The following is a 12,471-nucleotide window of genomic DNA, read 5'->3' as shown; positions in this document are numbered from 1 at the left end:
ACTCTGCGTGTCCTCAAAGTATTCCGTTGGGTTCTCCTCCGGTGCTCCAGTTTTCTTCCAGACATGTCGGCCAGGTGAACTGGAAACTGTGAAGTGTCCACAGATGTGAATGTTTTTCTTGGATTCTGCCTGACCTGTCCAGGGGGTTTCTACCCGTTGCACGATCCACGCAAAGACACGCTTCAGTGACCCACTTGCAAAATTTAACTGGAAAGGAACAGAAGAGGATGAAAAGATGGATGGACACCATACCGAGAGGCATAAATACTTCAGGTCACACTAAGCCTGACCATGAGCATGTTAAGAATGGTTAGTCGGTAGGTAATGGTCAAGACAGAGGCAGATTGGTGGAGACATCTAGTCCGACTCGTTCCTACTCGATCCTACTCCTACTCGTGTGTGTGTGTGTGTGTGTGTGTGTGTGTGTGTGTGTGTGTGTGTGTGTGTGTGTGTGTGTGTGTGTGTGTGTGTGTGTGTGTGTGAGTGAAACACAGCAGCATTCATCAGTGATGCAACCATGTGTACATGTCTCGGGTGAGTGATCCTGTACTTCACGGATGCATATCCACAAAATTCCCTAAGCCTTTTAGCATAATTCATTTCATATGTTAATACCAGCAGTAAAGTAGGATTAATTGTATTATCTACTAAAAGTTCAGTTTTGGTAATATATACAAGATACATAGAGATACACATATGGGAGCCTGTGTATTCCCACCCACCACCTTTCAATTGCTGCAGAGCTGGTACCGTTCATTAGTAAAACAGAAAATGTCATACTACATAAATATCACAGAATATTTACATGATATTTAATCATAGCCGTATGAGTTTGCATTTTGTGTTCACAAATGTGCTCCCAAAGCAATCGAACGATGTAATCATTAAATAAATATGGAATGGTGAAATGATTAAATGCAAACCTCCTCATCAGGTAATCTTAATAACATCTCTGAGGCTATGTCTGGGATCTGGTCGAATAATTTCCTTCAAAAAAACAACCCCCAGCATGTGCCAGTGGAATAATGAATGCATTAACTATTACCCGGTTGAGCAAATAAAATTATTGTTTGTGTGATATTTGAGAGAAAACCGTATGAGAAACACGATAACGTGTGTACGTACGTTGGTATCATCTTATAATGGAAACACACAGGTTTCCTTCATGTTTTGGTCGATAAATCCTGCGCTCCAGTAGTTCCATAAATTAAAAAATGTAATGGCATTGAATCCCAGCCAACCTCCACTCACTCTAATCAGCACAAGTGAAGGTCTCTAGAGAAGACAATATTTCTGAGGTTTATAAATGATCCAGGGGAATGTTTGGGGAATTGGTGTTTGCTTGCAGCAGTGTAATGCAGAATGATAAAAGTATAGGGTCGAATTCACCTTTGGAAAAAAAAAAAAAAGTCAAGTAGCAGACCAGCGGTGTGGTAGTGTGAATGTCAAGTATAATCACAGGGGGTCCTTGCTTCTCTCATTTAAAATAGACCTGTGTGTTCACTTAAATCCCTCCCAGTCTGTCGTGGGTTCCGACTGCGTGGAGGTCCTGTTTACCCGCGTGGCTCTCCTGGCTCTGAGGGACACCAGGTTCAGCAGCCTCTCCAGCTCGTCCCCAGAGTCCGCCAGACTGCCGGAGCCGAGCCCGCCGCGGTCCTCCCGCGATCCCCTCCACTCCCCCGTCTGGGAGTCCCACGCCCTCAGGGGGGGCAGAAGTTGAGCCGGGTGCAGGTCGACGCCCGGGGGGCTCAGCGGGTACCCTTCGTAGGCCTGTCGCGTCGGGGGCAGAGTGTCGTAAACGCTCTCCGGGTCCTCGCCCTGCTCCGGGTCACGGCTGGACTCTCGGTATTCCTCGTAAACAGGCGAGGAGCTTCCCTGGTGGCTGTCGTGGCCGTGCACCTGCCGCCGCTCTCCGAGGTCCTGCGAGGCCCCCGTGTCCCTGCCTGCCGTGTCCTCCTCCCCCTCCTCCTCCTCCTCCTCCTCCTCCTCGTCGCCGCTGTTCCTTCTCATTTCCGCTCCTTCCAGGATGCGTCTCCTCTCCCACTCGCCCGACGGATTCCTCTCCCACTGGGAGGCCCTCCGCCCGCTCTCTCGTCCCGGCGCCCGGCCCCTGTCGCCGCCGCAGCCCATCGCCTTGTAGTCCAGCTGCAGGGACAGTGTGCTGCCTCCTCGCCTGATGCTTTGAAGGGTCTCGCTGAGGTTGTAATGGGATCCCAACTCTGGTGGACGCAGGCGCGACGGTGACAACCAGCTCGAGGTCTGATTGGAAGACTCCCAGTAGTATGCTGAAAAGGCAAAAAAAAGGACAAAATGACCTTGTTGAATGGCTCGGAGCACTTTAAGTGAGAAATTTAAGTGAGCGACTTCTTATGAGGCTTCAAATATGTAATGTGTTAGGAGCCTAGGGCTTTATTACTTGGACCTGAACTACTGCTGGCAAATAACTATGTGGTTCTCAAATGTGTGTGTGTGTGTGTGTGTTGAATTATAAACCCCCTTTCTGCAATGAACAGATTGAGATCATATATCTAACAGGATCAGCTGGCGAAAGGTGACACATCAATAGATCACCTAAATTCTAAAACAACAGTATCATGGCAATCTTATCTTTGGGAAGTAAAAGAGGTGACAGCAGTTAATATGCTGCCAAAGTTGACCAAGGGCACTGATCTGAAGATGCTCACAATCACTTAAACCACTCAGATCCCATTAGATTCCATTAACTCGTTGAGAGACATTCCTCTCAATCATCTTTCACGACCTCGTAGCGTGTTCGTGTGCAGAACACGCTACGAGGTCTGTGTGCAGGTTTGTGTGCAGAGACCCTGCACCCCCTGCACTTATTCATTTGACTGTGTTTCAGGGCAATTTCTGGGCGTCACAGTTTGTGGGAGGAAAAAGCAACGGGTTCCAAGATTTGTTCAAATAAATCTGGGATTGGCTTTCAACTGGGAGCAATAACGCTTCTGGTACCTTTGTCCTGGGGAGCAGGGCCAGGTTTTGGTATGTTCACAAACCTCCTCAGACAAATCCTACTCATTTTGCCTTTAAAAAAAAAAAAAAAAAAAAAAATATATATATATATATATATATATATATATATATATATATATTTATATATATATATCAGCCAATGTTCCCAAGACTAATGAATAGCTTGCGCACATATTCCGGCTTGTTGTGTTCTGTATTTTGTCCGTCCTCTGCTCATTATCCACTCCCTTGATTTCATTTTCATAGGGAGTGTTTGTACATGAGAACGTGCGCTGCATGTCTGACGCTACGTACGTGCACAGGTGTTTGTTTGTGCTTGCGATGCACCTGGAGGCTTGTGAGTTTCATACTGTGTTTCTTACTGTGTCACTGTGGATTTTGCTACTTGTGGTGTGGGACCGCGTGTTTACCTTTAGGTAATTGCTCCACTTCTTTCGAATGTAATAATGTGCATATAAAATCAGCCAATAGTATTCCTCTTTTTGCTACAGCTGAGTTTATGCTATGGACTGACAAACAAAAAACGCTCATCTGTAACTTCCTACAAACTACAGCGTGTGGGCTGCATTATTCATGGTTAGGTTAATGAGCTGTGAGTGAGAAGATATCATATTGATGAAGAGAGTGAAGCAAAGGGGGGGATCCTCTGTGTGAGGCACTTCATAAGCAGTGCCAGCTCCTGGTTTATAATGCATGACACGTGTGGACAGAGATATTTAATAGATTGCCCTGCTAACACACCACAAACCATGTGGGAGTTCTCACTGCATGCCATGCTGCTGAAACATCTCTGGATCCAAAAATAATAAAATAAGAATTACTATAATCTCAATGAACGTTCATGAACAATTTACTTTTTGATGAGCTCTAACCAAAAATCAACTTTGCTCTGAAGGTGGCAAATTGTCTTTCAGTGAAGCCGAAAACAGGACAAATATCTTATGGGATTGAAAGCCTTTGATGATGAAAGGCTCTTCACGTAGAAACCACTGAATGCAACAAGCCACAAAGAATTATGACACTGAAGACCACACAAATGGATAATGGGAGAGAGCCACTTAGTGCAGGCCAGATATGCATAAACAGAGAGATGCACACCTCAATAAAAACACTATAACACTATAAACCCATAGATGCATATGCATCATGTAGTTATGCAAGCGTGATTAATGACATTTGAGAACGCAAAGCCATCAGGTGCCACTGGATTTTGCCTTTTTCTTTATTTGATAATAGAAAGCTGTTTTTATACTGAAAATGTGCTGCAAAATCAAAATCATATTCATTTACTTTCCATCTGAATCAATGTCAAATCCCTAATCAAGCCCACAAGACATAAATAATAACAAAGCAAAGGTTTTATTTAGATATTTATCAGCTTCTCAAAAAGCCAAAACAGTTTTAAGTGAAATGTTATAATTAGGTATATTGATATAAAGCACAACCTGCTAATATCTGCAGGTGACATGAACTTGAAATGTTAAATATTGATATTTGTCACATTGGTGTAAGATGTATCACCAGCTTACTTTTAGTACACATTTTACACAAGCTTTTTCATATGGGGGTGACTTTTAAGGTCACAATTAATAGAAGTCTTATGGGAGCTACTTATTAATCCACGCATGATTTTAAGTTTGAAAACGTCTGAGTGTAGAGAACTGTTTCTGCATTTATTAAGTCAATGCTGGTATTGATCATTTAAATGTCCTAATATTTCTATTCGCTGCATAAACCAAAAAACATAAACAAACATCCTTGACGAGGATTGATCGGTATTTGGCTATTGAACTAAGCCTTGTCGGACGGCACGAGTGGCAAAAAATAAACAACTGCTCAGGTTATGCACGCATTCAGATGAAAATATTGCTAAGAACACAAAAGGGTGGTTATCAAAGCTGGAGAAAAGGCCCAAAAGGAATGGAAAGTTTAAAAGATGTTTTCCCGTTGCTCTTCAGCTCACTCACCAGGGCTCTTCCTCCCCTGCTCGTTGTTCATGCTCGACACTACAAAGGGAGAGAGAGACTGAGTCAGAGCAAGACCAAGACGAACAACACAGAAAATCAAATGGGGAAATTGACACAGTGAGAGATTCAGTGTGAGAAACTGACGAAAATATTGGGAATGTAATCAGGGTGTTTTTATTCTGACTAGAAAAGGGGTTGATTAACAGGAGCTTTGGCTGCTTTCACAACATCATATCTTCAAGCGACACCACTGAACTGAACGTCTCCACGAGAAGCAAGACACAAAAGAGAGGAGTACGCAGATGAGGTTTTTCCTACCTTCACTTTCAATATTATCCACTGCATCATTGACTTGACGTATGACTGTAACAATGGAGGCTAGGCAGAAAAAGAGGAACAGAAGAAGACCGTGGCCAATGTCAGTGCATTGGTGAATAGGGGATGGTTTCACGTGGTGAGTGCGATTGTGCTGAGAAGGAACATGTGCGGATGAGTGTGAAGAGAGGAGAAATGTTTGTATGAATGTTGTGTGCGTGTCTAATGAGTGAGTGGGAGGTCTCTGCAGCTATAATAATTGACACAAGCATCCGCAAGTGGTCCAACCACACACACACACACACTAAAAGGTTAGGGTGACTAACTTTAAACCAAAGGAAGATCAACAGCATTAAGGTATCTAGAAAAAAGACCTGAGCATCCTTTGATTAATTTGGATGGATTTTACAGTATGTGGTAAACTAGTGAAGTGGTGCTTTGGGTTGACTTAACATTGCAGTCTTACCGTTGTCATCAAAGGACTCAGAAGTGAAGGAGCTGAGGGAGCGATCCTCAGAGGTGGAGTCGGAGAGACATGCCACCTCATCCACCAGCTCGGACACTTCTAATGCAACACAAAACACACAGGCGCATGTTGATTGCCTGGAAACATTGTGTTGTTGTCTTTTTATCCAATGAGCCAAATAAACATGTCCCACTCAAAATCGAAATAACAATAATTAAGTAAGCCGATAACAATTCAACATTATAAGGCTATTTTACAATACCAGCATGCCCATATGTTTGTATTTATGGAGCTACTGAATGTTGTAATCATCATCTCCAGTCTGCAGAATGAGTTAGCCATAACAAGCGGGTCGGCATTTTGTGTTTTACCAAGTCAAGGCCGCGGGGTTTCTCTCACACTGAAGGGATGCCTTCAGGGACAGCAGGAGAAAGTATCACAGGAAGACTTTATACATGCACATTAATATAAGCTCGGAACATCAACACCACTCCTCCAGACTCACACAGATACAAAGCATCCACACATAAGGACAACCTCAATTGCAGTGCACTTGAAATGAATTCAGGCCTGTTCTCAGGTGTTTAATTAGAGCAATTTCAACCCGCTGGACGTGTCATTGAGATTAAGAACCACAGGGTTACTTCTTCTGGTGTAGTGTGCTGTAGTAGTGAAAAACACAGTTGGCTAAACAGCAGAAATATCGGAAAACAATCCCTCCCAGAGTACAAGCAATCACGTACAAATTAAAGTTTGAGTCGCCAGAGTCACAAACCTGACATTTTGTCCGAGGCAAACAAGTCAGATGCAATATCATCAGGAGAAAGCTGGCGGCCTTAAGGTCTCCAGCTGGCCGTCACCTACATGACTTTAGAGGCGACACTTCGAATAAATTCAAGTCGGCATGATACCTGCCAAAGCTTTCTTTGGTGGAGCTGTTGTTTCGGGGGTCAGAATGGCCTCTGAGTGAGTGTTTTTCAAAGAAACAGCCATTAGGGGCAGAGCAGGTACTCGTGTGTCACAATGGCTTCGGGGAACGGTGTGTTGCTTTGAAAGCGATCTGTTAAGCTTAGAGAAAGGCTCCGTAGCTCTGCCAGCTGCTCTAATTTAGCCACAATGAAACACCTGGTTTCACATAAGTGTTTGAATTGGGAAGCGTGATGTACAAGACCAGCAGAGCAGAAATCCCTGGTTTGGGCTTTTATGATGAATCTGTTTGGAATATTAAACGGCTTGGACATAAAAGCTGACAGCTTCGCTGATGTGTATAAAAGTAACTTCCAAAAGAGCTTATGTGGAACAAAGAGCAGAAAGCAAAAATTCTTTGCAAACATGTGCCTGAATCCTCTGTGGAATCTTTATACTGTTTTGCATTTTCTGGAAGGCGTTAATGACAAATAGTTCATTCATATTGAGATATTTAATTCATCAATCATTCAATGGATTTGTAAACCCTTTAATTTATATAAAAGAATGATGGTACTTATCTTACACCACAAGCCACCATTACTTTAAATAATAAAACGTAACCTATGATTCATACGCCACCCAAAAAGTTAAAAAGAAATTAAAAATGAAATCCTAATCTCAGTTTTTTCTCAATATGTACAGGTGCCTATTATTTCATATACACACAAATCAAATGATCAAGGTTCTTTATAAATGCAATATTTATTGGACATGAATAAATGATCAATAAACAAAATGGATTAAATGAAGAATACAATTAACAATACAATGAATAATGAGGAAGCACACGTCAATGAAAAGGATTATTTGTGACCAGGAGGAATTAGCTACTCTGTGTATGATGTGTATCAATTAAATCTGGCTTTTGACTTCATACATTCAATGTAGCTCAAAACATTCATGCAACTCAGAGCTTGTGAAGCACTATTTACATTAGTTCTAATTTAATGTCTTTAGCGCCTGGTCTTCTTCTCCGTCGAGGTTTGGCTTGATCAGTTCTTCCTCGTCTTCATCACTCAGCATTATGCCAAATGCTTTTAACAACCCCTTCTTAGCTGATGGGCTCATTGTGGCCCCATGGCCAGCCAAATGTCTTTCATCTTAGAATCTTTTCTTTAACTCTCAATAATTTATGAGATACATCTTCAGCACTTTGGAGCTGCGCGTCACATGAGACGGACACATTCTACAAGTCATGGACCAAAAGCTTGAGAAAGGGATCTGGTGTATTGTGGTTGTAAAATATTAGAAATTCTACTACTGTGTCTAATGGGACCCTTCAGCGTCAAAGTCCTGATTCATACTATCGTGTAGAAGAGAAGATTTCCTCTTAATTAAAGGGGGGGCAGTTTTATGGCAGAATTTAACCTTATTCTTACAGTGTTAATACTAGTTATTTATGAAGCTGTTTTAATTTTACCATATTTGAACTTGGTGCTATCTTTAGTAAGATAAATAAATAAATCACAGAAAGAGCAATGAACCCAACATCAGTTCCCACAAATGAAAAGGAGGGGATGGAATGCTTTCTTTTATAAAAAGCCATTTCTCCTGTGTGGCGAAGCATCAAACTTCATCTTAGTTTACCTTGTCTTTTACCTTGACTTGTGCTTGCTGTTTGCCTTTCATAACACAGCATGTCTTTGTCACCCTCGTCTGTCACACCTTCTCAGAATGTCCTCGTCTGTTTCACAAGTCGTGTTTTATCGACAGTCTGCAAGCAAGCAGGCGGGACTCATCCCGTATTCATACTCAAATCTCTTTCCACGCGGTCCAGTATGTCTGGACATCAACTCTGGCTTTCAATACCCAAGCTTGGTGGTGAATGCTCCTGTGGGAATGTCCACAGTAAGGCAGCACCATCAATCTTATTCAGAAAAGAAGGCAGCGTCACAACTGCTTGTCTTGTGCAGGTGATGGGACACCTTTTTGTGCCAATGGCGACCCTGCCGTGGGCCAACCAGCCCGTGTCTGAGGTTTACGGCTCCGTCCCTCGCTCTAATCCTTCTGCAAACACTGGGCCGAAGCAAGCTCTCACCCTGGCTCCAAACCTTTTAAAACCCTCTAGCTCAATTTTTCCATTATTTCTTTCATTCACATTGTTTTTATTGGATTTTTTGCATTACCACGGATAAAAAGCCCAAAGCAGGTCAAATTGACCTCCACAAAATATAATTAGTACTGTAATGTAGCATTTGAACTAAAAAGCCTTCACCTTAGGTAGTTTAGAGGACTGATGTTATGGGTTTTTTTTCTGTATGGCCTTATTGTCAAAGTCATTCAATCATAAACATTTGATTGAAACTTCTTACTTTAAAAAAATAATTTTAGGGGGTTAATTATATAGATATTCTTAGAAATCCTTTACATGAAAGAACAAAAAAACCAAGCAACGTTGGACCTGATTTTCATTATTTATGACGTTTATTTATTCATAAGCCGCAAGTAGTGACAACAACCAACATTATCTTTCTCAGATATTGACTTGTACCCATCTATTAAAATTATAATTATACTTGTGTGTAGTTGCTGTGGTGTAAATAAATAGACAAACGGTTTCCAATTGATTAAGTAAACTGTCAATTATCACTGGAGTCATTCAACCAATACTGTGAATATCATTTCCTAATATTACCTTTTAATTGCTGGACTGTGATGTAACATTGACCCCAAGGGACACATGCCACTATTTTAATTTGCATTTGCACAACAGGGGGGCGGAAAAACATAAAATGACCTATCTCCCATTTCCACAGGAAGGAATCGATAATTAACAGACAGGAAGTTCCCACTGCAGGCTGTATTATTCAGACGGAGAATCGACATGTGTGATGATTACCGTGGCAAAGAGATGCAAAATGATTATTTCACTAATGGAAAATAAAACAGACTGGACTGTGCTGCTCCTGCTGCTATTGACAGCTAAATGTCAGACTGACATCATTGTTGTCCTCTCAGCTAACAAAGGTACACTTGAAAGAAAAAGAAAAAAAGAAAGACAAAAGTAGAGAACGAGACAGGACCGAGTGTCAGTGTTTGAACTACATTGATTTTGTCATAACGTTTTTGGAGCAAAAGCAGGACGAGATCCCCTCTGGGGGTACGAGTTGTCCAGATAGAAGAGGCCACCATATGCCTGTTTCCAGCGGTGTAAGAGGAAAACGTGTTACCATTCACGGCTCCCAAGGAAGTAAAATGGAAAACTAAAATGAAATAATAGCAAAAGGGAAGATATAAACTACTCTTGCTTACTCTTGGACGCTTTCTTTGATGTGCGTGATCAAAGGGCCCATGGACCGCTGTGGGAAAAGCTCTTTGGGTGCGCATGATTGTTCGGGTGCAACACAATGAGCTCCCGGCCCGAGAAGCTCTGTGGCTTCTCGATCAGAGTTCAGACACTGTTGACATGCAAGGGTGTGAATGTGCATGCACATGATGGCAGCCTTACCCTGTGGACCGTTATCCCTCTGTGTTCTCTCCACCTCAAAAGCTCTCTGCCCCCATTCCTCCTCTCTTTCATCCCTCACTCTCTCCAGCCCTTGCTCCCTCGTCTCCTCTCCCTCCCAGGACACCTTGTGGGCCGGACTGTGCTCCGAGCGGCAGGCGGATGCAGAGGGGAGGTTGGGTGCCACGCTGCACACGGCGATGCCCCTCCTGTTGGCCACGCCTCGGGCGGAGGAAACGTCCGAGAGGAAGCTGCTCACCTGCAGGGGCACAGAATTACAGCGATGCTCAAAAGGTGTCAATCTCTAATACGTTGTTATGCCTCCATTATGACACCCAGCTTACAGTAGTGACAAACAAACATTAAAGTGTATAGGAATATCAGCAGCTTTGTGCCTTCATTTTGTATGCATGCATTGCAAAACACCTTTAAAATGAAATGAGAAAATGCTTATATTTCGATGAATGTGAACTCCCAAGTTCTTAGATGAATGACGCTGTTGCAGTATCTAGTTTAAAAATGACTCACATGGTGGTTTTAGAAAGCACACAAAACATTTTTGTTTTTCATTTTAATACTAAAATGTCATCATCCCATATATTCAGACACTTCGTCTGTCACTCCCTGCCGTGGAAGCAGTTTTTTTTTTAACTCAAGCACACCGTGTCCCGTGGCTGTTATAGGAGAATAAGAGCAGTAGTGAGTGGAAATTGATGTACTCAGAGTCTCCCAAAGAAAGAACATCATAAAAAAACGAGGTGCATAGAGATATTTTGATATAAATGATATTGTGGTGAAGAATTTATATTATAGGGGCCAACGTTGCTCAGGAATCCACTAATGAAAAGATCTGCAGTTTGATACCCGGCTCCTTCCTGTTGGGCATTAGTTAGCTTTAAAAACAAATGTAAGCAACAATGACAAGTGAGAGTCATTTTTCTCGTGATGCTATTTGCTATTTAGGCTTTCAGGGGGTGTTATTGAAGCCATATTTCATATAGACTAAAACAGCAATAACAACATCTCTGTTTCATGTAAAGTTATTTCACCACACAGAGAGACACAAATAAAGGAATCTAATAAATGTATACAAATGCTTTTGCCCACCTGACTGCTCTCACCATCCCCACTCCTCATGCTGTAGTTGCTGAGTCCTCCCGGCAGGGGGGAGAGGGTGGTCGGTCGCACTATGACCTGGGGAGGGCCCATGGCGTTGCCTCCCACCTCGCCATAGGTGCTCGTGGCACTCTGAGATCCCGACACACGCACGGCCTTAAACTCGATCCCTTCTGCCCCCGTGCCAGTCTTGTGCAGCATGTAGCTGGTTTCTGTGGAAATAGTTGACACCCCCGTCCCAGCCTGTGTCCCCGGGCCCGGATCCGAGTCTTTCCTGAATTTGATTTTCTTCCTGAAGGCGATGAAGAGTATGAGGAGAAGAATGATGACAAAGGCAAGGACTCCGATGCCAATTATCTCTCCCGGGCCAAGGTAGGTCAGGGGCTCCGCCTGGGGAATGTAGAAGTAGAAATATTAGAAATGTAAGGTAAATAAATATGTAAAATAGGGGGAACTGTTTAGAATTCACTTCCATTCAGGTAAAGAACAAACACATATTTCCGATTTGGTAAGTAAACCTGTTGGGATGATGAAAGATATTCTAAAAATAATTGCACCCCTTCACAGTTTGTGAAGTGAGTGCCAATTATTTCAAAACTAGTTTCACAGACACAGAGGAGTTGACCTTCCATACCCTTTCACTTTACGGAATAATACAATGAAAAATAAAATGAAAAGACCAACAGTGCAAAATGCTTACTAATATTTTGCTGGTAAAGGATATGGTAAAATATTATACTGGATCTTTTCTTATCTACTTAAAACTGCAAATGCCACATTTCTGGCCTTGCAGCACAGAAATAATATGGGTGGAGAAAAGAGTAAGGCTTTATTTTCACTCTCTCACTGTCCCTAAACCACAAAGAAAGCTGACGTTTATTTTAAAAGCAGCACAATAGGTTTATAGTTCCTTCTCTGCTAATTTCAGTATTCTAATGACAGAACGTCTTCAAAATGCAAAGCACCAATTCGGCTTACAGTGTCAATACAACATAGAAAGTCAATAGTGCGTCTACTTCAAATTGAAACCTCGATACCCCCATTACCACACTTTCTCGAGCTGGTGAACACACCCTCAAGGGATTCCACTGCACAATACAATTAGCAACTGCTTGGCTCAGTATGCCGAGTCTGATAAGAAGCACGCTAAGTGTGCCGAACGCTTAGTGTCACACTCGAGTATATTCTGTAATACGTTG

The 12,471-nt window shown here is 42.4% G+C and overlaps 1 protein-coding gene across 1 annotated transcript in view; it reads right to left on the bottom strand.

Moving 5' to 3' along the window:
* Positions 1–374: 374 nt before the first annotated feature.
* LOC119215203 (protocadherin Fat 3) overlaps positions 375–12,471 on the bottom strand; it is a 52,970-nt gene continuing 40,873 nt past the window's right edge. The window contains exons 47-52 of the mRNA XM_037467160.2: positions 11,264–11,662; positions 10,160–10,415; positions 5,743–5,841; positions 5,280–5,339; positions 4,962–5,000; positions 375–2,285 (exon numbers count right to left, since the gene is read on the bottom strand). Coding sequence (XP_037323057.2) covers positions 1,501–2,285; positions 4,962–5,000; positions 5,280–5,339; positions 5,743–5,841; positions 10,160–10,415; positions 11,264–11,662 — 1,638 coding nt within the window. The 3' untranslated portion in view covers positions 375–1,500. The remainder of the gene's footprint in view (positions 2,286–4,961; positions 5,001–5,279; positions 5,340–5,742; positions 5,842–10,159; positions 10,416–11,263; positions 11,663–12,471) is intronic.

Source organism: Pungitius pungitius, chromosome 16 (genome assembly GCF_949316345.1).
Source record: "Pungitius pungitius chromosome 16, fPunPun2.1, whole genome shotgun sequence".
Classification (NCBI taxonomy): Eukaryota; Metazoa; Chordata; class Actinopteri; order Perciformes; family Gasterosteidae; genus Pungitius; species Pungitius pungitius.
This window is presented reverse-complemented; position numbering and strand designations above follow the sequence as displayed.